Source organism: Hypoxylon fragiforme, assembly GCF_022984875.1.
Source record: "Hypoxylon fragiforme strain CBS 206.31 chromosome Unknown GGS25scaffold_1, whole genome shotgun sequence".
Taxonomy (NCBI): domain Eukaryota; kingdom Fungi; phylum Ascomycota; class Sordariomycetes; order Xylariales; family Hypoxylaceae; genus Hypoxylon; species Hypoxylon fragiforme.
Genome location: NW_026054756.1, coordinates 3,565,920 through 3,588,347, shown reverse-complemented (window position 1 = coordinate 3,588,347; position 22,428 = coordinate 3,565,920). Strand labels below are relative to the sequence as shown.

The following is a 22,428-nucleotide window of genomic DNA, read 5'->3' as shown; positions in this document are numbered from 1 at the left end:
TGGTTTTCAGCTTTCACCTCCCCCCCAACGCGGATTACGAGAGCCTTCCTCCTTCGAGACTACAGCTGGACATCGGGTGTTTTACTATTTTTAGGGCTTCGCTCCTCTAAATAAAGGGATGTGTGGTCGGATTTTGTCATCTACTACTTATCTACTTACCTACTTATCTTTTGGTAGGGTAGGTAGGTAGTAGGTGAGCAGAAAAGAATAAGGTACGTTTGATTTGATAACACGGAAAGGAATAATTCCTTTCCTCTCTCTTCCCTTTTCCCCTAGCCCTGGGGGAAAGCTGGTCCTATATCACATGCAATGATGACCCCGACACCGCAAGTGTCGAACCTACCTCTACAATAACTTAGGAAGAGCCGTATGAGACCATCTTCGGGGGAGGAAAGGAAGGAAGGAGAGGGGGGTTTTTAAAAAAAAAATGATGGAATTGGTTTTTATAACCATTTCTTTCTGCTTTTTTCCCCCCTTGACTTTCTTTCTCTACTTCTCTCTGCTTTTTTTTATTAAAAGTTTGGCTGTGCTACACGTTCTAGTCCCCGCGTCTTTGCCTGCTGGCCGTATGGGTGTCGTGTGTGCATCGTCATGTGCTGCCGCGGCTTGCTCGGTGCTGGTGGGCGGGCGTTGTTTCGGGATAACGGTGGCGCGGTGGGGATGTGTTGTGCTTAGATTATTTGGTTTCTGATCGCTGTATTATGGACTGGGCTATACTTTTTTTTCATAGTGTTCTGGAGTTGACACGAAGAATCATAAACGCTAACTCGTTCATATAGATCCACCCTAACATTCGCCGGTGAGTATCGGCCCATATCCACCTGGGTTCGTTTAGAAAGAGACGGACAGCGGTATCGACTTTGTCGATGAAGAAGGGCTTCGGTCATTTATCATAAAATTATATACAATATTAGATAGTCAATGATGAATCTCAGTGAAGATCAAACCAGTGCCTTTCAACTCCTCCCTCTCTATGATGGATGATATCCTTTTTCTATGCCGCCAGAAGACGAGTCCCATTACAATGAAATGCATTTTGACGCCCTTGGGCTATAACCACACTTGATATACAACGAATGTAGCTGCCTCACTTCCTAGCCAAACTTTTCCTTTCGGTTTTTTTTTTTAGCGAACCTTTCAAGCCTTGAAATCCTTTGTTTTGGCTATAGTCGCTAGATCGTCCTGAGCATCCTTAACCAGGAAACTTGATGGAAACGCCAGATGTTAGCAATAGAACTTGAGCATAAATAATGCTATATTTATCCGTAGGTAGAGCGAGAAAAACAAATACAGAAACAGAAGCAGAAGCAGAAACAGAAGCAGAAACAGAACGACTTACTTGTACCACAAAATGATGGGCCCGATGGTGCCCAAGTGCCATAGGCTATGGGCGTCGATAGCACCCCAGAGGGGCGGGAAGTCGAGCAGCTCGAGGCTCATGGCGGACATGAGCCAGGCGACGACGATGCCGGGCCAGATGGTCCAGGTGCGGCGGCTGCGGGACCACTTGCGGAGGGAGAAGTAGCTCCAGAGGGAGTTCTGGACGAGGCCGACGACGACGTTGGCGGCCATGTTGTAGGTGTAGTTCCAGCGCCAGAGCTTGAGGTAGGCGACGTGGGCGACGTACATGGAGGCGCAGAGGACGGACCAGAGGCGGACGAAGGAGCGGCGGCGCGGGGTGGGGCGGTCGAGGCGGAAGACGCGGATGGGCGCGTAGTACATGCCGTAGAGGACGCCGGCGCCGGCGGCGAAGTAGTCGAGCTGCTCGGTCGTCTTGAAGTCGCGCGTGTGGAAGACGGCGCTGCAGACCCAGGTGGCGATGCTGAGGTAGGCGAACAGCTCGTAGTAGCGGCGGAGCGGGTAGCTAGCGGGGATGGACTGGCGCAGCTTGGCGAGGCCGCGCGAGTGCGCGACGAGGTTGCCGATGCTGAAGAGCACCGAGAAGGGCTCCTGCATCCCGAGAAAGCGCTTGAAGGGCCACTTGCCGTGGAACTGCGTCACGGGCAGCCCGGCGGCGACGCGCCGCTGCGTCACGATGTGCTGGCAGGTGTAGTCGCATTCTTGCGGGCAGGTCCAGAGGAGAAGGCGGTGGTGGAGGGCTAAAGCGCGAAGGAAAGGAAAAGGGGGTTCTCGTTAGCTGGGGTGTCCATGTTGTTTGTTGTATGATCGCGTGACTGTATATATGAAGAAATGCGCGCGACGTACGAATGGGGGTTGGGTCGTTATTCGGATCGCAGTTCTCGCGGATGCAAACCTATAGTTATAAATGTCGAATAAGTTAGTCGAGCTTCCTTTCCTGTCTAATAGTCTCGGCCTACGCGCGAAAAAAGGGAAAGAAGGCGCCGGGTATTTTTTTTGGACACCTCATGTTGTACGAACATTAACACATTGCCGAAACTCGGGCAGTCTGTCGCCGGTAGAGGCTTCGGCGGGCCCGCATAACAAGCAGATGGCGAAGGCGACGAGAGTCAGTAAGGATGACGATGGACGTAGTAGCATCTTATCGGCTTCATTGGTATTGGCGGGCGAAGCTTGTACGGATTCGGTAGTTCAGGGTAGGAAAGAAGGAAGAGGAAAGAGAAGGATAAGAAAAGCTTAGGTAAAAAAGGTTTACCCCCTCCCCGGATTGGCCGGGAAAAGAAATATTAACTCTCTTGTCAGTCCTGGCGACGAAGAAAACTGTTGGCTGACTGTGTTCCTGATTGGTGGTTGCGATTTCGCGAAGTTACAGGTCGGAGCTACGATGAGCTATGTGCATGTATTTTATAAGGGGGAAGCTCCAGTGTCGGTACCTGTCAACCTACTATGTAGTAGGTTATTGTGGGGGGTTCGTATCCGGCGCGAGGGTTCCCCTGAAGGTTTTCAAAGCATGGCGCAGTCAAATGATGCAGAAAGAGAGAAAGTTAAAGGCTAATAAATCAAAAATAGAAGTTTTTTGTTGTAAATTGAAATTATCATCGAGAAATTGTCGAATAATTAATTAACTAATAACTACTATGTACCTAACCTAGTCAGTACCCTAGGTAGGCATGCTAGATTAGAAAGCTCGGCGGTGACGTTACCCGTACCCCAGATTATTCCTTCAGTGTTCCTGTTCTTTCCCAATTGTGGAACGTGCCTACCGAGGTAGCTAGTTAACTACCCCTTAACAAATTTAAGGGTTCTTTGCACTACTTGCACGTACCTGCCTTGGCTTTAAGTTTAATTCCTTCAATATAGTAATATACCCTACCCTAGGTACCTAAGGTATTCTCTTATTATATCATCATGACAGATTCACATAAGTACCTACCTACTCACCTACTTGTAGCCTACATATCATCCATGGATCTATCGAAGTTTGGCTAGGTGCAGTATTTGCACCGATTCGGCATCTTGACACCGCTCGGAAGACCTCCCTCCGCAAAGGATCAAAAACGCCATGTAGAATGACTAAGCCAAAATGATATATCAATCTAAGGACCTACTACCCTTTCACGCTCTGCTTTTTCACAATGACTCTTAGCCGGCAAATTTTCTCTCGTATGCTACCTATACGAGTATTTGATCAGTCATGACGAAGTTGTCGCTTTTTCTTCTATATGTGGGAGGTGTGCTAGCTATTCCTTTCCACCGAGGCGCTGCAAGGCTGTCACCGGTCACTCGTAACGGAACAAGCTTGCTAGTTGACGGGAAGGCATGGAAAGCGGTAGGGCCAAATGTCTACTGGCTAGGCCTCGATGAGAATGTTACGCCTCCTGAGGGGGAACCTTTCTATGCCCCTACCAGAGCCAGCTACCCTACCAAGGAACGTATCACTGAAGTAATGGCAACAGTGAAAGCATTAGGAGGCACCATGATCCGCGGCCACACCTTGGGTATCAGTACTGGCAATCCCCTGAGTGCCGTACCAGAACCAGGAGTAGTCAACGAGAGAGCCTTTGATTCGATAGACTGGGCAATTCACCAAGCGGGCGTGTACGGGATAAGGTTGTTGATACCGTTGGTGGACAACTATGTCAGCTCATATATCACATGATGCGTAGAATTCCATGAGCTTATATGTCTTGATAGGATTACTACCATGGAGGAAAGTACAACTTCCTTCGCTGGGCAGGCTTTGATCTCAATCAACAAAGGGATTCGAATAATCCATTAATCCAGCAGTTCTACACCAACGCAACTATCGTCGCTACCTTCAAGGATTATATAAAGACGATAGTGACGCATATAAATCAGTACAACAACCTGACTTACGCCGAAGATCCCACCATTTTTGCATACGAGACAGGAAATGAGCTTCTGGGTCCGATATGGGGTGACATGAATTCGCCTGCAGATTGGGTCCAGGACATTGCGAAATACATCAAGAGCCTAGCTCCTCAGAAGCTAGTAGGTATGTGTGAGGCACTCTAGGCTCGACGACCTCTCCCTAAACATTAACTTTTATCTGGATCTATATGATCTCCACCAGAGTGTTTATAAGCAACCTTAGACCACCATATCAGAAGCTGACAATGATGTAGTTGACGGAACTTACGGTGTCAACAAGACTCACCTAAACATCGAAGAGGTAGACATTTTCTCCGATCACATGTATCCAGTCAACACAACCAAGCTCCAAGATGACATCAAACTTGTCGAAGCCGTCAACAAGCCCTTGTATGTAGGCGAATACGACTGGGTGGGCGGGACAACTGCCAACCTAGCATCGATGTTCCAGGTCATCGAGGAGAGCCCCGTCGTCATGGGTGACTCTTTTTGGAGCCAGTTCGGGCACAACGCCCCTGATTGCACTGTAGGTACCCCTTCACACCCAACCCAACCCTTCCCGTGCCCTCACCTTCCCCCCCTTGAAAAGAACATGTCCCGTCATGGAACAAGCTCTAAACTAAAATGTGGTTTACAGACTTATGTAGACCATAGCGATGGCCTCACTCTACAATACGGCAACCCGAATAATACTGCGAACCAGAACAGCCGCATCCAGCTCATCAGGAAGCACTTCATCGCCATGAGCCAGGGCCGCGATATCGCGGCGGACGAGCCCCTGCCTAATGTGCCATGTCCGGCTCCCACATCGCCTGTGTTCCGTAAAGGACCATGATGTCCAGCTGTTCGTGTCTATCATGGTAGGGCTGACGAGAAGAAGAGCTTGGTAATGGATTTGTGATTGGGCTACCTAGGAAGGGACGGCCTGTTGGATACGGGACAGAATTGAGACTGAACTTGGCGAAATCTAGGGATGATGAATAAACCCCAACCAACTTTCACAACCCATAGAGATGGATGTCTAAGTCCTATGGTTTGTATACAATATCTCGTCGATGGGAAGTTTACGTTCAGACATGCAAGGGCTGGACTAGCACAGAAAAAAATATCGTGAATTCAGTGTTCAGCTATTTTCATCAGCTATGTTATGTTCATAATTCGTAGGGACTCGTTTCCCAAACCACGCCATCACCAATTTTCTTCTTTTTATGGAGGCTCCTGAATTGTCTACAGTAAATCCACCACACCATACCTTCATCGACATTGTCAGAAACCGGCTGACCATGTTAACCTCCGTATGCCTTCACGATGGCGGCGACCTTGTTCGCCAGCTCGTCTGCCTCAGATCTTGTAGCTGCTTCTGCATACACCCGGCAGGCGTTTTCTGTTCCACTGGCCCTAGCAAAGGAACGAGCGTTGGTATACTTCTTCACGACTGTATCAATCTCGTCTTGGCAGTGTAGCGGGTGGCTGAGTTTGCGTTCAGCGTCAGTGGTCCGGAACAGATCCTTGTTACCGACTTCCACACGAACAAGACGGTTAGGGAGGTCTTGATACGTCATAGCCCAGTCCCTCAGCGTCCATCCCTTATGGGCTAGGATGACCTCAACCATAAGCATGTCTGATATCGCATCTCCAACAGTTTGGTTGATCAAGTCTCCCAATGCGCTTAGGGTGTCAAGAGCATCCTTTTGCGCTGGTGATTGAGGTTCCGTAGTCTTGAAGGTCTGGAGGGCATCTTGGGAGAATAGCACCGTACCATGGCCGTTGGCCTCAAAATATACACCAATATCGTACGAACACGCGGCATGGTGAAGATGCTTGACACCTGTGGGCGTGCACACTACAGGGATCTGCAAGTGCTGCTCGACATATTTGGTGCTCGAACCGTTTGCGTAAGCAGTCTGAATGAGCCCAATGCGAAGTCGGCCTTCTAAACCGGCAGTGCGGATAAGATCCGCAATGAAAGATGCGGCCAGGGTGGCAATACGATCGCCATCCAGCATGAAGAATCCAGTGTCTGGGTCGATCCAGTAATACATGAGGCGGTCGGCGTCACCGTCCAGTGAGCACCATCTCTCGCCGGGGGCAGGCTTGGGGTTTGCAGGTGCACGTTGTCTGGTTTTCACGAAATCCGCACCACAGTCAAGGTTCAAGACTTCAGGGCGCAAGACGTCGTCGTTGCAGACCTTGACGTCTAGTCCAGTCTTGGAAGAGTCGTGTTGCTTGAGAAGCTCACTAAGCTTCGGGCCACCAACACCGTTGGCACAATCGACAAACAACTTCCCAGAGATTTTGCGTCCATGCAGAGCGCGGTAAAAGGCCTCAACAAGCTTGTTGTAATAGCCAGCCTCGCTGATCTCTCCGTAAGATCCAGGGGTACCGGCGGTGTTGATGCAACGGGTCAGGTAATGTAGCTGGGGGGTTGTGAGGATCTTGAAGTCGGTGAAGGTTGTATTCGTAGCGGCCAAAGCATCAGCAAGAGCTGTGACAAGTGTTTTGCCAGAGGGACGGGTATCTCGACCGGCGATAACTTTTCCGGAGGATGTCAAGTCGATCTTGAGAGAATCGGCAAGCTTGTAGAAGTAATCGACGAGCTCTTCGTGGCTCGGGGCGTTGACGAGATTCGTGGCGTAGGCTTCCCATTCTTGCTCAAGCATGTCTCCCATGGGATCAACAATCTTGACACCATTATCCACTGCCGGATTGTGACTAGCGGTGATCATAACGCCGATTGTCTGTCCGTTTAGTTTGCGGCTTCGGAGAGCTGATAATAGTCCAACCCTAAAGGTAACGCCATCTAGGAGGTCGGCATTCATACGGAAACCCGCAGTACCATACGTGTACACCTTCCCAGGGACTATATCATGCTTCGAAGAAGCGGCAATAATTGCGTCTCGGTCCATGATTGATGAAGTGCTTTCGGTATCGAGGTGTATAATGCGAGGTTGCGAACTGTGCGGTATGTACGTAGGGATTTGTTGATTGATACTGGCCCTACGATGGTGATCAGATCAAATAAGATGGTAGAGTAAATATCAGGGTAATTTGGAGTTTTTAAATCTCGTCAGTCATGATATTATTAAATGTCGTTAAAAGATGAGTCGAGACAAAAAAAGGGAAAAGAAAAGAGAAAAAAAAAGTTAAAAGTTACCTATCAAGAAGATATCGAATAGGTAGGGCTGGTAGGCTAATACGAAGCAGCGACCCCTCCTTCAAGGTTCATAGGTATTGTACGATGCGAATGTATGTATGTACCTAACCTAGGTATGTAACGATGTATCAGGAAGGAGCTCCACCTTACAAGCTAAGGGAGAATCTGACGTTACTCAGGCTGCAGTAAGAGCCACTTAGAGAGTGACTAGCAGGGGTGTGGAGCTACTTAGTGGCTCGTGAGCTTTGAAGCTGAGGAAAGAGCTCCTCAGCCCTTGCAATTGTGTCATGCCTTGCCTCATCAAATCAAATACAAATCAAATATCAATCTCATCACTGTGTGCACCATTTATTAAGTGGTCACCTGATCTGGCGATTGGCGCTGTCCGTACTTTCTTATCGCCAACGCGGTTAAATCGCGTCAATCCAACAAACAAAAACTAATTCGAAATATCCAATTCACAGAACACTATAAGGATGCCCCCTAACGCGCCTTGTGCCAATCCACTTCTGCTCCAATGGATGCAGGAGTGGGTTGAACAAGAACGAGACCGTAATTCAAGAGGCCTGCTGACTTATAAAAATGCCTTTGCGGCTCTCAGGGCATGTCCAGTGACCTTCCAACACCCTTCTCAGGCGCAACAGTTGAAAGGGTTTGGTGAGAAAATCTGCAAACGCTTAACAGAGAGAATGGAGCAGCACTGTCGGGAGAATGGCCTGCCTATGCCTAAGCGCCCTAGGCGGTCGGCTGGCCATGGCTTGGTAGGCCAGAATGACGGAGACCAAGACCAAGACGATGAAGAGAGACCGGCCAAGAGACAGAGAAAGCCGAAGCCGTATGTGCCTGCTCTTCGTTCTGGTCCATATGCTTTGATCCTCGCTTTGGCCACGCTAGAAGAAGGTTCGCGCAGTGGATTGTCAAGGTACCAACTGGTTGAAAGGGCACAACCTCATTGTGACGCCTCCTTTACTGCTGCGGACCCGGGCAAATTTTATACAGCTTGGAACTCGATGAAAACCCTCTTAGACAAGGACCTCGTTGAAGAGCGAGGTAGGCCCACGCGCAAGTATAATCTGACGGAGGAGGGGTGGGATGTGGCTCGACGGATTCAACAGACTATAGATCCTAATCAACCAGTACAACCAGCTCCACTAGCAAGGCCGGAGGTCGATGTTGATAGTGCCGAACCTGCCCCAACTCGCCTTGTCAACAATAGATCACCTTCGGTGGAAGTAGAAGATCGGCCTAGAGTAATATCAAGTTACGCAGACGTCGTTACCGATGGAGATGGAGATTCTTCGTCCGAAAGCTTGGTCCTGCCGAAATTTAGGCCTATTCGGCTTGCACCAGGGACTTTTGACGTACATTTGGTATTAGACATTCGCGAAGTTCGGGCAAAGACCGACAGAGACTATAGTAAGCAGCATCTCCTACAGCCCTATAAGATTAACACGAGATATGAGCCTCTCTAGTGAATTTCTGATATCTCTAAAGGGACGGCTCACTGATTGTTAACGTTTTAGTGCAAAACGAACTATCAAAGAAGGGCGTCAATCCGATAATGCGCGCCCTCGAACTTGGCGATGCGCTCTGGGTTGCCAAATGTAAAGATGCGAATTTCCTTTCTCGACTTGGTGCTGAGGGAGACGAGATCGTCCTTGATTACATTGTGGAAAGAAAACGGCTAGACGATTTAATTGGCAGTGTCAAGGACGGCCGGTTCCACGAACAAAAGTTTCGCTTGAAGCGATCTGGAATCCAAAATATCGTCTACATCATCGAGGAGATCTCGTTAGACTCCGAGGTGCTAGACAAACGTGCGGAGATGGTTCAGTCCGCCATTGCGTCGACGCAAGTGGTTGATGGCTTTTTCGTCAAAAAGACGCAGAAGATAGACGATACTATTCGATATCTCACTCGCATGACGATGTTGCTAAAGCGGCAGTACGAAAACAAGCCTTTACTAGTCATCCCTACCGAGGTCCTTACTGCTCAGAACTATCTCCCACTCCTCGAGCATCTACGAAAAGAAGAGCCAAGTGCTGGCCATCATATTACCTATCCCGCATTCGCCTCACTGGCCTCAAAGTCCGACATGATGACGCTTCGAGATGTGTATCTGAAGATGCTGATGACCACCAGACAGCTCACGGGAGAGAAGGCCCTCGAGATCCAGAAGAGGTGGAAGACGCCGTACCTTTTCGTCAAGGCCTTTGAGGGATGTGGTCGTGGCGTGGATGGCAAGAAGAGGCAAGAAGACATGGTCTTTGCGCAGATGGGAAACTTGTTTGGGCGCAAGAAGATCACAAAATCACTCAGTCAAAAGATTGCCGAGGTCTGGGGTGATACGTGATCAGAAGTGGCAGATATGCTGATGCTTATTCACCATTGTCTGCTTCAGCTTCAGCAGGCCTTGGGCTGCTCTTGGTCTCAAGGGATAGTATCGTGTCTGATACCCCACATGGGGGAGGTTCACTCTGCCATCTCATCTTATACAAACGACGTGGTGTAACAGTGTGTTTAAGAAACCAAAAGTCAATAATACGTTGTATATGAGCTAAAAGTCTTTTACCTCCTATATCTCGGGTTTTCTCTCATCTAGTAAGATAAAGTCAGAAGCATCGGAGGCTTCTACTCCCCGACACTTTGAACCATCACTCCCGGTGATCATGACTTATTTATCATGGCGATAACACCTAGGAAGTTTTCATCACTTGAACGGTCTATGACGTTTATACCAGGTATAACACTACCTACGTTTTGGCTACCAGGTGCAATATTCCTATCCATCCCAGCGTAGCTCCTTTTTTACCTGCCTACCTACCTACCTCATGCACATCACATACCTAGGTTAAGTGCTTATATATCGTGAAAGATGAGCTGAAAGAGACCATTCCCTTGCCTCTCTACGAAGCATGCCCCCCCATAGCCTGCGCAACCAAATTCTCCACCATGCCCTCCAGAATCGGCTTAACCAGCATCTCGCCCTGCGCGCCCAGATACCCCGCCATCGACTTCTCCGCGTACTTCGCGAGCACATCAACCTCGAGATTAACGCTCTCCCCCACCTTCTTGCGCGCCAGCACCACTTTTTGCTGGGTGTACACGATGAGCATGACCTCGAACCAGCCCTCGGCGTCGTTGACGGCGGTGACGGTGAGGCTGGTGCCATCGAGCGCGACGTACCCCTTGTGCACGACGTAGCGCAGGACGTCGAGGGCGCGCGGCGCGAGGCGGAACGTCAGCGCGTTGCCGTCGGCGGATATCTGCGCGATCGAGGCCGTCGTGTCCACGTGCCCCTGCACGAAGTGGCCCCCCATCCGCGTGTCTGCGCGCACCGCGCGCTCGAGGTTCACGCCCGAGCCTGTTGCCAGGGAGCCTAGGTTCGTTAGGCGCAGGGTCTCGGGGGCGATGCCCACTTTGAAGCTGGGCGGCGCGGTCGTCGTATCGCTGTTATCGAAGTGGATGTCGGTAGCGGTTAAGCACACGCCGTTGACGGATATGCTGTCGCCGAGCAGCGCGCCCTCGAGCAGCTTCGAGGAGGCGGGGAGGCTGATGGTGAGGGAGGTGCCGCCGGTCTCATCGTGGGGGTTCAGCTCGGCGACCACTAAAATAGAAAAAAAAAATATGATTAATGAATACCAGATATATATGTATATCGATCAATCAAGCCAATGAAAATTACACACCCCAATGATGTTTTTATGAAGTAAAGTTGCGGGCTGCATATATCATATATGGATAGGGAATCGCTTACCTCCTATTTCCTCGACTAGTCCGGTAAACATGTTTGCTTTAGTTTGACTGTCTGTTATAAAAAAATTGGTTACTGTTTAAGAATTGGGGGGGAGAAAGTGGCATCGCAAGAATGACGTTGTTTCTTAAGGTTAGCTTTCTTCCTATGCTCCACCCCGCTATCACATGTAACCTTATTAGCCTACGTTAGCTAGCCTACGTATTCACTACAAGGTATTGTACCTACGTTATCGGAACCAGTTCCGCGCTAAGAGATGGACCCTGAAAATTCAGAAGCACCCAATGAATCCTCTGCTGCCTCTGCTGCCTTGCGACGGTCAAGGGGATAGAATCATTGTAGATAGTAGCACATAAGCCCAGAAGGGAATGGCGATAGTTGGGGGGATTAGCACAGAAACAATCATTGAAAAATCACGTAACAGCATAGTCAAGGTATTGTATGTGTGTATGCCAAGCAAATTTATTTATACTGGCAATAATGTCAGCCTAGACTGATCCATCAACCTCTTGACCAACTAACTACTTTGTGTATTGTGGTATCTTGAGGGACGTGTAGGAGTTACTGTATCGTAATCTTCATCAGTCATCATCAAATTAGGATCTTGATCGTTCTTCCTAGCCTAGAGTGCAGAAGACATTATTACCACCCAACGCCATTTAGACCCCGGTCGCCATGCTATCATGCAAGACTGACAACTTGCTGCTTCGTAGCCTGATACTATGTCGATGGGATCCATCTATTGGGTACGCATTTGCCAATGGGATCCTTATGGAGGAACAGATAGTATAAGGGGTGCCTCTCAGCCGAAATGTGCTCTCTTCTTAACACATTCTGTACTCACAATGACCCTCACCAGAGCGGGTGGCATCTTGTGTGTCCAAGAGGTAGTCAACCCGGATATCGAGGTCGCGGCGGTTCTTGTCGTTAGGTCGGACATCCAACTTGCAAGAGATCTGCTCCCCTTGCTGTACCGTCAAAACCTGGTCCAGGTAGAAGACCGTCTGCTTCCAATGGGTATACTTAGTGTGAGGACCAGTAGAGAAGCGTATGGGCTTGTGGCATGCTGTGAAGTCGATATCGAACCAGGCAACAAGTGCATGAACGAAATCATCGCGTCGGCAGGTAAGCTGAAAGGGTATAGAGAATGCGAGATCGGCCGTGGTGCAGGTGTACAAGTCAAGAGTCAAGACAGCGGTAGGATCAGTCACCGCCGCTTTCACCTCCACGGTATCGACAAGTGGCTCGGACAGGGCTGTCTCTTTGAGGGGCGAGTAATCAAAACCATAAACGTTATTCCAGACTACAACATGTTAGTTAATTCTCAATGTCATGATACACAACCAGAAACTCACATCCGATCTTCTCATCCTTGTATTCGCCATCCTCAATGCCGCACACAAAGATGGTGGCCTTGTCCGGGAAGATCAGACCATCTTTGGCGAGGAACTTGTCCCGAGCGTAGAGGACGGTGTCAAGCATGCTCTCATAGAGAAGGAAGTATCCCATCCACTCCGAGATGATGATATCGACCTTGGGGAAGGGTAGCTCAATCTCCTCCATCTTGCCCTGGATCAGAGTAATCTTGTCCTCCATTCCATTGACCTTGACAATCTCCCGGGCCTTGAAGATGATGGTGGACATGTCAACACCAATGACATGCTTGGCTCCTGCGCGGACAGCGAACCTACAGATAGAAAAAGCAATATTAGTTTAGATGGGCTAATACGCAAAGTGGGAAACGAGGTTATGATAGCTCACATGGAGAGGATAGCGGTTCCACAACCGACATCGAGAACGACCTTATCCTTGAATAGATGCTTGTTTTGAACTATAGCGTTCATGTAGGACTTGGTTCGAACCTCATCTTTCTAAATGAAGGGACAATGGGTTGTTAGCTAAGTGAGATTATAAAGGTCTAACCTAGGTAGGTAGCTAGGTCTGAGTTTAGATGCAGCACATACCAACATTTCCTCGTGGATTCCTGCATTGCGATTAAAAATAAAACGTGATTAGTCAAATGTGTCATATCGTCATCACTTATGGTGCCAATGGGTATGGGAACATACCATGGTGATTGTAACTATTACGCGACAAAATGTTAGTCAAAGATTTCAAAATCGTGAAAATGTGAAGATGTGAAGATGTGAAAATATCTTGAGTGAGTCCAGGATAGAATGGAAAAAAGATGGCGGCGTGCAATGGGCATTAACTCACCTGTTGAAATAATGCTGCTCAGAGTGTGCCATACTCTTGAGCTGCTGCTCGGCAGCTTCGACTTCAGTGTTATTGCTCGCCATATTCAAGTTCAAAGCGCAAGGTCGTCTGAAGTTGAAGTGGGAGGAAGGATGAATCAAGATTGGGCTCAAGTGATACTATATGTACTAGGTAACCTAAAAGTTTACCTTTTTTTTTTTTTTTTTCTCTTGCTTAAGAACTTTGCCGTAAGTACGCGAGTAGTTATGTACATATGTACGCTAAGAAAAATATGCCGTACAATTCAGGTTACGACCGATCTAGATTTTGACAAAGGTATCCATAATTCTGCAATCAAGCTCAATTGTTAACGCCATTACATACGGTGCTATGTAGGTTAGGTATGTACCTCTAATCAGGTACCATGCCCCTCCTGTCATATCTCATATCACTTACATACATATAACCTAGTTAACTAGGTTAGCTCTATTTATCGATAACGGAGGGGCAGCTTGTTTCAACTTGAAGCCCCGGGAAGTACATATACCTAACTATAGTTACATAATCTAGAACTATTTCTTGGTATCGATATACATTTGATCAAATCCAACAACATCCCACTCCCAACTGTCAGTGTTAAGAGTGATATTTGTAGGGTTCGTCTTCCCTGCCCTCACTACAAACATTGAAGCAATCGTCAGTCTGTGTACAATTAGTCGGAAAACAGGACAGAGCAAACTTACAGAATCCCGCCTCAACAGAACCCCCAGCAACGGGGCGAGCCAGCTTATTTTCGCCTGCTACCACCGTGAAGTTAGCTAGCGGCAGGTCCCATGAGTTCCTGGATGCCACTGTCGGTGAGCCGTAGTATTGTGCCTCAAGTTTCTCAGGGGTCACCGAAAGGATAAAATAGCCTCGATAGTACCCATCCTGCCATTGGAGCATGGTGTTATTTCCAACCCGATTCTCTGCTTCGATGCGCGCAGGTTCGATGAGGCCGTTGAAGCCGGTCGAGCTCACAGCCGTCCCGGCGAACTCGACCCCAATGGCTCCTTCACCCGTTTCTGGGTCGTAGGGCTTTTCATCTAGCCAGACTAGATCAGATACCTGCATAGTTGTCAGTCGTGTACATTGCCTACATTGCCTACCTAGGTAGGTATACTAGGAGGACAAACCCAGTTCTGGTGGCTATCTCCAGCGAGGAAGACAGTATTGGAGATATGATTGTCGTATAGGTGTTTCAGTGTCCGATTTCTATTTGCCACGTACCCCTGAAAGGATTAGTTGTCATTCTATACCACTGTTGTCAATACTAACATCAAGGGCGATCATTAACTTACACTCCAGTCATCATCACCGAGTCCATTGGACGATTCTATGATATGTGAAAATATTATCTGATTACCGATTATACGCCAAGTAGCACCTCGATTAGAAGATTGGGACAGTTGGTTGTAAAACCAGTTCTCCTGGTGTGAGCCCATTAGCGTTCGAGAAGCATCGTTACGAATTAAGTCGATATAATCGTCGTTCCAGTCTTGTCTCTGTCAGCAACTCTCCTATTCCAGTATTTCGGGCTGCTACTCACCGAGCGAGGTAATGCTTCGGTCATAATTACGGGTGTCGAGGACAATTAAGTCCAAGACTGCAAAACTCCAAGTTAATAAGATCGCAAAAAGCAGCAAGAAAACTGAGGAAGTACGCACGATTACCCATTTGAAACGATCTCCAAACTCTCAAGTTGTCGTCGAGATCTACTTGTCTTCGGAATTTTAGTAAAACTCCAGCTGATACGGAATCGAATCACTGCCTGCTTACCGAATAGGCATCCATTCAAAATAGGCCCTCACGGCGTTCATCTTTCGCTGATCCACACTAACCCGCCCATCGTTCAAGAAGGACTCCTCGGTATTGTTCAAGGCACTCGACCCATCTCGATATCCATTATTCGAAACTTCTACATCGAAGTATCAGCAGACCACGTGGTATATCTTCAGGATTATTTAGCTACCATGATCATCCCATGTTGTAATCCAGGCAAATTTTTGGGAAGCAAGCTGAAGATCGAGATCGGTTCGATACTGAACACCATCTTAGCCCTTCCTCTCTAAATTCGAGTAGGTAGCTTTAAGGAAAGTTACCCACCTGCCCATGACGAGTTCTGTAGTCATGCAGACTGAATAAGTACTTCGGCGGGTCAGCGGCTCGCTCTCCCTTTGGGCCTGATTCATAGATGTAATCCCCCAAGTGAATCTATCATCACTTGTCAGCACTCTCCTCAACGAACAAGCCATCGCCTATAGGCTACTATACCATGAAGTCCTGCTCGTCTTTACGTGCGGCGTTCCCATAAGCATTGAAGTATCCATTTGCTACAAACTGGTAAGTAAGATACTCTAATTTCCTTTTCCCAATTACACAGTACTGCTTAAGTTAGTAGATAGGCAACTCACGATAATTGCTACATGAAAAAACGGCAAAACGCAACTCTGGGACATCTGCGTCTGCCGGCGGAGCCGTCTTCGTTCGCCCAATGGGGCTGGTGTTGTTCGACCCGCATACAGCAAACTGGTAGTTGTACGCCGTGAAGGGCTGTAAACCCGTGGCCTCGACCTATAAGTCCGTCCCCTATTAGGCAAAACTTCTAGAAATCTACGCATATAGAGAAAATTCAAAAAAGGCCAAAAGGGGAAAGGAAAACAAGGGGCTAGAGGGGTTCAAAACTAACCTTGATGGTATAATCGATATCACTCGTCGTATACGCCTCGCCGCTCACCACCACCACGTCGCTATTCCCCTCCTGGAAGACAGTCCACTGCACGCAGATCGGGCTCGGGTCCGCCTTGATATACGTCTCAGTATCGTGACTGTACAGCGGCACGGGGCCCTCCACGGTGACGTTGCCCGTGTCCGAAGTCAGCGACGGCGCGACCCGGGTCCAGAGGATCACGCTCTCCGGGTACGGGTCCCCCGAGGCCACGCCGTGCGTGAAGCTGAGTTCATCCGCGGTGTACGGAACGGCGCTGCGCTTTAGCGTCCGTCTAGACACGCGCGGGACATCGATACCGAGACCCTCGTGGCGAGTGGAGGGACTGCGATAGTTGATGTTCCCCGCGAAGGTGGCTAGGATCTCGGATGCGAGGCTCAGTAGTAGTGCTGCTACCGCTACTTTAGATTTGGCCATGATGGATGGCAAAATACTTAGCCGAACTACCCAGAATCAGAGGAAAGAAAAGGGCGTAAGAATTTGGCTATTTACTTAAAGATGTCCCTCCCCGAAGCTTTATCTAGTTAATATAGATATATATAGGCACATGCTCATTTATACGCATCATGGATTCTCACCGCATTCACATGGCTAGGTGCATTCAAACGATAAGTATGGAGTGCATATCACATCTAGGTACCTAGCCTGAGTATACATAAATCTGCGAACATAGTCGACATTTACCTCCTACCTATGTATGTACGTAAGCGTGAGCTCAAGTCACAGACATCTCCCTCTTCCTCTACGACATCAAGAACGGAAGGTAGGAATGCCAACCCACCCGATCCAATCAAGATCTCCCATAGACAGCACGCGCAGTGTGGCACTTCCAAAAAAAGAAGAAAAAAAAAGAAAAAAGAAGAACAAAATAATAATTCAGCCCTCGTTCATATTCTTGAGCGAGAACGTGTATAATGGGGATCCTCCCATTGGCTGAGGTATCCTCGTGGTCATGCAGGTCTTGTCGTCTTCGCTGCATGTGGGCTAGAACGGCCAGGGGGGGGGTGGGGGGGGGGGGGGTTGTTCACTAGTTCCGGCTTTGGGGAGACGTCGTTGCATGCACATCTAATAAATATTTTGTTTATGTAAAGCTAGTAGGTACATAGGGCATATTCAGAATTACAGGTGTATACAAAACATGATATTGTATGTACATACTTCTCATCTAAAAGGTAGGTAAATAAATAATACGGTAAGTGCCCGCCCACCTAACCGCACCACCTCTCATGAGGCTCTCTCCAGCGAACGCCCAGGATCTCGAAGATCTTCTTCTCATCCCGTCCCTCGAGCAGAGTTCCCGCAGTCTTCTTGGCAGTGCTCCCCCTATCTTGTAGGACATCACGGAACAACCCCCTCTGGTTCAACCGCATCCCCTTCTTCCGCGCCAACAGCCGCATCGACCTGTTAAATATGTCGTTTCCCGTGAAATACAACAAGGCGGCTCCAAGTTCGGCCTGAGGCGCGATCAGAAAGTCGATACGTCTCCAAGTTGGTCGATACTCTGCCTCGGGGCCAGGGAATGCGCTCTTTGGCAGCACGCAGCAGCCATGCCATTTGCTGCTGCCTTCGATATCATCGCTATTATAGTGGTGCGTAGCAAGTGCTGCGGTTAGAAACCCTTCCCGGGTAAGAACCTCAACAAGCCGGTTCAGGAATGGAGTCAACTCGGCTGTCGAAGATGTGCGCTTCTTGGTTATGATCAGGTCGATATCGCCAGAGCTGTCAGCTCCACGTCGGTAGCTTCCTCCAACGATCAGCTCTATACGACGATCAATAAGTGCGGCCGTCTTTTTAACGTGATCTGCTAGAGCCTCTACCTCCTGTCGTGGGATCCGAGTATTGATATCGTCAAAATGGTCTAAGCCAATTCGTTGGCTGGCATTCAACTCGGCCTTATTTCTGAGGTCGTCTAGTGTTTGAAAGCCTTGCGCTATCCATTTCTGGGCTTGAGTTTGGCCAACACCGTAGATCTTGAGGAACATACCCATTGTCTTCCTGCGAGGATCATCGAGTGCGTACTCCAGCTGTCTCAGTCTGTTCGTATTGACGATCTCCTCGATCTTGTCAGCAATTCGGCCAATGTGAGGAAGGGCCCGGGCCTCCTCAGCGGTACATATCTTCTTAGGCTGCTCCCGGAGTGTAGAGATAGCTAGTCTGTAAGCCCGGATGCGGAAGTTGTCGCCAGCAAGATTATGAACCTCCAGCATCTCCTGAAGGACTTTGATCGTCTCGGCATTCGGGCCATTATCCTCATGGTCTTTGGTACCCCCCTTCATACAGGCAAAATTATCCTGCCAAGAGGGCTTTCTTTGTACAGAGTCGTTGCGGTTACTCCTAGTTCTCCTCTTCTGCGGTCTTTCTTCCTCCGAGCTGCCGAGGTCTGTGAAGGCATCGAAATCATCTGCAATAGATGACGGCTCGGCGAGACCACCATCTATTCCCTTCGTTTCATTGATACACTGGGTGAGTTCATCGTTGTCTATTATTTCTGGAGACTGCTTCCTCAGTGATTTCTTTGCCTCGGATGACGGAACATCATCTAGTATGCTTTGAGCTTCCTGTGGTTGAGAAGATGGAATCACGTAAATACACTCCTGAGACGGGCTTCCACCACTAGACTGCGTGCTTGGTAGAGGGGCACGGGACCCTTTCAGGACCTTCTTGCGCCTCAGCTTCAGCTGCAGCGAGGACTCGGAGTTGTGCAAAGACGACGTTTGGCTAGGCGGGCTGTTTTCCAATGTGGGCACTCCCGAAATCTTGTACTGATTTTGGTCGGGGTTCGCGATTATACGATGACTTATGCAATCAATGGGATAGTTCTCATGGACGAGAACCTTCCCTGACCACTTTGGGTCCTTTCCCAGACATCTTTCAATGTCAGCAAAAGCAAGCTTCTTGTCGACGATGATGTGTGTCGCGTCGACTAGGTTCCTCACCCACCTACATGATCCAGTTAGCTTGCTTTAGCGAATTCCGCGACCAGGAAACAGCAGATACTCACGTAGTACCATGTTGCCTAGCTTTGGTAATGCGCAGCTTGCGCACTGGATCGATATCGTCGTTAGGTATGTAATAAAAACAGAGACCCTTGAAGATCTGCCGTGCTTCAGGTACCAGTTGAAGAGGCGCATCCTTCTTGCGCTTTCCCGTCTTGACTGAGGGGGAGGGATCACTTTGAGGGCTTAAGTGCCTGACGTGAGCCGACGAACGAGTTATCCGACGTTGCGGTTGTTTTGCCGCCGCAACTACAGTGTCGGGTACTATAACATCATGGCCAACGGACGCACTTGGTAGGGGTTTTGGACCTTTCCGTTTCGGTGTGCTGTTCTCGGGAGTTGCAGCAATAATTTCTATCTCGCGATCGTGACTCTTGGAAGCTGGATTCAATGCTGCTCTTTTAGAAGTAGCATCTGGAAGCTGACGGGCCTCGCTTATCGTCGCACGAGAACTCGTTGTAGGGCGAGACGATGATTTAGCAGCATGAAAACTCCTGCTCTTCTGCCTGGAGCGTTCCTCTTCTGAGTCTAAAGCATCGTCGTCATCGATGTGTCGATATGCTCCGAGGCGCTCAAAAAACGCAAGCTTATCTTCTAACCGGGAATCCATATTTTAGGTGTCAAGAGAAAAGTGGTGATGTTCAATGCCGTAAGGTACATTTGTGAAAGTTGTATCCTCAAGATAACTTGACAAAACTGTTGTGTATATATGTATAGGCAGACATTGGCTGCTGACTGTGTAGGTAGTATATACAGTACTAGTATGTACATCGATGGTAGTGTTAATTGACGTATTAGTATGTACATATACAGTACTAGATGCAGTGCTAGATGCCTGATGTACCTAGACACTGTTTGGCGGTTTCCTAGGCGATGCACAATTCCGATTAGCGCAGGTGCTTTCAACCTTCTTTGTTCTTTGTTGCGCTGTCTTGAACAAAGTATGTTGAGCAAAGTGTGCCTGCCTAACTATTTGAGTTTGTCAGGAATATTGAAGGAGCCCCTCACATGCACTTGTGCACATGGATGCGATTATGGATGCAACACTAAAATAGTTTAGTACTTGCTAAATACTCACCCTTAATATTGGATTCCCTACTTGGACTAGGTACCGTTTTCGTACCTGCGTTAGCTGTTTTGATGTGAGATATGGGAATATTGGGTTGAGATGATTAATCTCATCCCTTATTCTCACGCCCCTATTCACACTTCCACACATCAATGTTTCAAAGGAACTTGACGGTTCCTCTTAATATTTTATATGGTAATATTTTATATAGTAAAGCATCGTACATTCTTATTAAGTGCCCAACTGCTCAAAACTGAATTGATGCCCATTGGGAAAAGGTGGATAAAATGACACCAAGGATATTATCCTACATACAAAGGTAGGTATTGATGCTTTGAACTCCGTGGTATCTCCCTACACATCACATAGAAACACAGGATGAATATCTGTCACTACCCGGATCTGGCCAGTGTATCGTTTTCGAGGCGTGGTAAAATCATGTCGTATCCTACACATGGGTATCAATCACTATGGAGTAGGTGAATGTGAGGACTGTCCAGGATATGCTCGAGGATCCATTAGCGGAATGCTGTTTTTCTCTCGCGGATCAAATGTGTGTCCTCCCTCTGCTGAATATCGGCTAGCAGCGTCGGCCTCAATATCATTGAGCACTTCCCTGGTAAGCTCGACGTAGTCGTACGCAAATTCGCCAATTTCCGCATCGTCGATTCCCAGAATTTCAGCCTCTTCAGCCGCTCGCAGTTGCAGACCAGGGATCAAGTTAAGCAGAAAGAGGATGATGCATGTGCCAAAGAATGAATAACAGCCTCCGCAGATGGAATCGGCTAGTTGGTATGCGAGTTGGATCCAATGGTGGTTCACCCAACCACCTGGTATCTCAGAATAGCCGTCGAGGTGGGCGATGTAGTCGGCGGCGAAAAAGGCAGTGCAGATATTTCCAACGAATCCGCCTACGGCATGTACCGCAAAAATATCCAATGCATCGTCAATCCGCAAAAGGAACTTGAGTTTAGTAGCGTAGTTGGCAAAGCCGGCTCCGAGAATGCCATAGATCACAGCGGCCCACGCAGGAACGTAACCTTGAACAATGATTAGACGTGTTCCCTAGAGCTTCAAGACGATTAACTTACCTGAACCTGGCGTGATTGCCACAAGACCAGCGACAACTCCGGAACAGAAGCCCACCGTCGACCATTTACGCTCTAGTCTGTAATCAAGTACACACCATGTGATACCCCCGACACAGGCTGCGAGGTTAGTCACGACAGCAGCCATGACAGCACGCAAGTTGGCCGAAAGAGCGCTACCAGCATTGAAACCAAACCAACCGACCCATAGGAATACAGTTCCAATGACAATATGCGTAACGTTGTGCGGTCGATAGTTCAGCTCGTGGGTGCCGTGGCCTCGTCGTTTTCCGAGCATCATCGAATCTACAAGTTCGCGGGTTAATACCAGAAGTCTTTTAAGATCTCATATATGGTGATCGAGGATGAACTAACATGCAAGTGCAGCTGTTCCGGAAGCAATATGGACTGGCGTGCCACCGGCGAAGTCGAGACCTCCCATCTTGTTAGACCATCCAGCCGGGTTCCAAGTCCAGCAAGCGATCGGATCGTAGATTATCGTGGACCATATAAACATAAAGACAACACATGGCAGCATACGTCCTCTCTCCGCGACGGCACCCGTCGCAAGGGCTACGGTGATAGCTGAGAACATGCCTTGGTAAACGGCGAATAGTAGATCTGGGATTCTCGCAGAACCCACAGACGGCCTACCCAATACATCCTTAAACCCAAAGTTGGACAAGTCCCCAATGTAAGAAGATGCCGTATGCGAAAACGTTAAGGAGTAACCCCAGAAAAACCATTGGAACGTTGTGACGGCCGTGGCCATGACAGAGAGCCATATTAGCGACAAGGCTGATTTACGACGGGCGAGACCAGAATAAAAGAAGCTTTAAAATGATAAGTTGACGATCACTTGTTACAGGTTGAGGTTGGTAATATATCATCGTTACTTACCCCACTCCAGGAATCATGAGCAGCACGAGAGCTGTCGCCGTTATCATCCACGCAATGTCGCCGCTCTATAATCATTTGGTTAAGAACATGATTAACGGATTTGAAGTGAGGCGCGGAGGAGTGATCTACTAACCTCATACCATATATTTAGATCTTCCGTCAACGAATCTCCTCCCGTAGGGCCTGTGCCATTGTAGGGGATTTTGATAATATAGCTTAGCGCGTCGAGATCGACGCCCTCAAGTACGACCAT

At 48.5% G+C, this 22,428-nt stretch overlaps 9 protein-coding genes across 9 annotated transcripts; 2 read left to right on the top strand and 7 right to left on the bottom strand.

Moving 5' to 3' along the window:
* Positions 1–880: 880 nt before the first annotated feature.
* GGS25DRAFT_472067 (Per1-domain-containing protein) lies at positions 881–3,028 on the bottom strand. Its single transcript, XM_049259402.1, has 4 exons — positions 2,380–3,028; positions 2,206–2,254; positions 1,340–2,099; positions 881–1,204 (listed from the first exon to the last, which is right to left on the bottom strand). The coding sequence occupies exons 1-4, from the start codon at positions 2,497–2,499 to the stop codon at positions 1,138–1,140; spliced, it is 996 nt and encodes a 331-aa protein (XP_049121855.1). The 5' UTR covers positions 2,500–3,028; the 3' UTR covers positions 881–1,137.
* Positions 3,029–3,099: 71 nt separating this feature from the next.
* Positions 3,100–5,341, top strand: GGS25DRAFT_472062 (glycoside hydrolase family 5 protein). The gene is made up of 4 exons (XM_049259401.1): positions 3,100–3,997; positions 4,054–4,375; positions 4,506–4,777; positions 4,889–5,341. Exons 1-4 carry the CDS (start codon positions 3,554–3,556, stop codon positions 5,084–5,086), a joined length of 1,236 nt encoding a protein of 411 aa, XP_049121854.1. The 5' UTR covers positions 3,100–3,553; the 3' UTR covers positions 5,087–5,341.
* Positions 5,342–7,575, bottom strand: GGS25DRAFT_472059 (Phosphoacetylglucosamine mutase). Its single transcript, XM_049259400.1, has 2 exons — positions 7,406–7,575; positions 5,342–7,248 (listed from the first exon to the last, which is right to left on the bottom strand). Exon 2 carries the CDS (start codon positions 7,155–7,157, stop codon positions 5,538–5,540), a length of 1,620 nt encoding a protein of 539 aa, XP_049121853.1. The 5' UTR covers positions 7,158–7,248; positions 7,406–7,575; the 3' UTR covers positions 5,342–5,537.
* A 129-nt stretch (positions 7,576–7,704) lies between these two features.
* Positions 7,705–10,039, top strand: GGS25DRAFT_54247 (crossover junction endonuclease MUS81). The gene is made up of 2 exons (XM_049265845.1): positions 7,705–8,821; positions 8,929–10,039. The coding sequence occupies exons 1-2, from the start codon at positions 7,882–7,884 to the stop codon at positions 9,756–9,758; spliced, it is 1,770 nt and encodes a 589-aa protein (XP_049121852.1). The 5' UTR covers positions 7,705–7,881; the 3' UTR covers positions 9,759–10,039.
* Positions 9,990–11,470, bottom strand: GGS25DRAFT_54238 (Lumazine-binding protein). The gene is made up of 3 exons (XM_049265844.1): positions 11,388–11,470; positions 11,163–11,319; positions 9,990–11,012 (listed from the first exon to the last, which is right to left on the bottom strand). Exons 2-3 carry the CDS (start codon positions 11,191–11,193, stop codon positions 10,312–10,314), a joined length of 732 nt encoding a protein of 243 aa, XP_049121851.1. The 5' UTR covers positions 11,194–11,319; positions 11,388–11,470; the 3' UTR covers positions 9,990–10,311.
* A 314-nt stretch (positions 11,471–11,784) lies between these two features.
* Positions 11,785–13,697, bottom strand: GGS25DRAFT_54200 (protein arginine N-methyltransferase 1). Its single transcript, XM_049265843.1, has 6 exons — positions 13,377–13,697; positions 13,229–13,242; positions 13,124–13,143; positions 12,921–13,030; positions 12,515–12,846; positions 11,785–12,462 (listed from the first exon to the last, which is right to left on the bottom strand). Exons 1-6 carry the CDS (start codon positions 13,457–13,459, stop codon positions 11,984–11,986), a joined length of 1,038 nt encoding a protein of 345 aa, XP_049121850.1. The 5' UTR covers positions 13,460–13,697; the 3' UTR covers positions 11,785–11,983.
* A 230-nt stretch (positions 13,698–13,927) lies between these two features.
* GGS25DRAFT_527629 (PhoD-like phosphatase-domain-containing protein) lies at positions 13,928–16,710 on the bottom strand (the record flags this gene model as incomplete). Its single annotated transcript, XM_049265105.1, has 12 exons — positions 16,084–16,710; positions 15,809–15,968; positions 15,669–15,727; positions 15,501–15,608; positions 15,367–15,436; positions 15,174–15,312; positions 15,062–15,117; positions 14,944–15,000; positions 14,696–14,892; positions 14,531–14,626; positions 14,099–14,462; positions 13,928–14,031 (listed from the first exon to the last, which is right to left on the bottom strand). Exons 1-12 carry the CDS (start codon positions 16,537–16,539, stop codon positions 13,928–13,930), a joined length of 1,866 nt encoding a protein of 621 aa, XP_049121849.1. The 5' UTR covers positions 16,540–16,710.
* Positions 16,711–17,155: 445 nt separating this feature from the next.
* GGS25DRAFT_472046 (uncharacterized protein) lies at positions 17,156–20,361 on the bottom strand. The gene is made up of 2 exons (XM_049259399.1): positions 19,124–20,361; positions 17,156–19,062 (listed from the first exon to the last, which is right to left on the bottom strand). Exons 1-2 carry the CDS (start codon positions 19,726–19,728, stop codon positions 17,331–17,333), a joined length of 2,337 nt encoding a protein of 778 aa, XP_049121848.1. The 5' UTR covers positions 19,729–20,361; the 3' UTR covers positions 17,156–17,330.
* Positions 20,362–20,655: 294 nt separating this feature from the next.
* On the bottom strand, positions 20,656–22,428 carry GGS25DRAFT_517362 (ammonium transporter; the record flags this gene model as incomplete). The annotated part of the gene is made up of 5 exons (XM_049263377.1): positions 20,656–21,227; positions 21,279–21,581; positions 21,651–22,108; positions 22,176–22,240; positions 22,309–22,428. 5 exons carry the CDS (start codon positions 22,426–22,428, stop codon positions 20,656–20,658), a joined length of 1,518 nt encoding a protein of 505 aa, XP_049121847.1.

What these genes read in the sequence shown, in the direction of transcription:
- GGS25DRAFT_472067 (XM_049259402.1), bottom strand. Translation starts at nt 2,499, where the DNA reads ATGCTACTACGTCCATCGTCATCCTTACTGACTCTCGTCGCCTTCGCC. An exon ending in AGTTTCGGCAATGTGTTAAT is followed by an intron (nt 2,255 to 2,379) that starts GTTCGTACAACA and finishes TTATAACTATAG; the next exon opens with GTTTGCATCCGCGAGAACTG. An exon ending in TAACGACCCAACCCCCATTC is followed by an intron (nt 2,100 to 2,205) that starts GTACGTCGCGCG and finishes TTCGCGCTTTAG; the next exon opens with CCCTCCACCACCGCCTTCTC.
- GGS25DRAFT_472062 (XM_049259401.1), top strand. Translation starts at nt 3,554, where the DNA reads ATGACGAAGTTGTCGCTTTTTCTTCTATATGTGGGAGGTGTGCTAGCT. An exon ending in AGCTCCTCAGAAGCTAGTAG is followed by an intron (nt 4,376 to 4,505) that starts GTATGTGTGAGG and finishes ACAATGATGTAG; the next exon opens with TTGACGGAACTTACGGTGTC. An exon ending in ACAACGCCCCTGATTGCACT is followed by an intron (nt 4,778 to 4,888) that starts GTAGGTACCCCT and finishes TGTGGTTTACAG; the next exon opens with ACTTATGTAGACCATAGCGA.
- GGS25DRAFT_472059 (XM_049259400.1), bottom strand. Translation starts at nt 7,157, where the DNA reads ATGGACCGAGACGCAATTATTGCCGCTTCTTCGAAGCATGATATAGTC.
- GGS25DRAFT_54247 (XM_049265845.1), top strand. Translation starts at nt 7,882, where the DNA reads ATGCCCCCTAACGCGCCTTGTGCCAATCCACTTCTGCTCCAATGGATG. An exon ending in AAAGACCGACAGAGACTATA is followed by an intron (nt 8,822 to 8,928) that starts GTAAGCAGCATC and finishes TTAACGTTTTAG; the next exon opens with TGCAAAACGAACTATCAAAG.
- GGS25DRAFT_54238 (XM_049265844.1), bottom strand. Translation starts at nt 11,193, where the DNA reads ATGTTTACCGGACTAGTCGAGGAAATAGGAG. An exon ending in ACTAGTCGAGGAAATAGGAG is followed by an intron (nt 11,013 to 11,162) that starts GTAAGCGATTCC and finishes TTTCTATTTTAG; the next exon opens with TGGTCGCCGAGCTGAACCCC.
- GGS25DRAFT_54200 (XM_049265843.1), bottom strand. Translation starts at nt 13,459, where the DNA reads ATGGCGAGCAATAACACTGAAGTCGAAGCTGCCGAGCAGCAGCTCAAG. An exon ending in GGAACCGCTATCCTCTCCAT is followed by an intron (nt 12,847 to 12,920) that starts GTGAGCTATCAT and finishes TTCTATCTGTAG; the next exon opens with GTTCGCTGTCCGCGCAGGAG. An exon ending in CAAGGATGAGAAGATCGGAT is followed by an intron (nt 12,463 to 12,514) that starts GTGAGTTTCTGG and finishes AACATGTTGTAG; the next exon opens with TCTGGAATAACGTTTATGGT.
- GGS25DRAFT_472046 (XM_049259399.1), bottom strand. Translation starts at nt 19,728, where the DNA reads ATGGATTCCCGGTTAGAAGATAAGCTTGCGTTTTTTGAGCGCCTCGGA. An exon ending in GCTAGGCAACATGGTACTAC is followed by an intron (nt 19,063 to 19,123) that starts GTGAGTATCTGC and finishes TGGATCATGTAG; the next exon opens with GTGGGTGAGGAACCTAGTCG.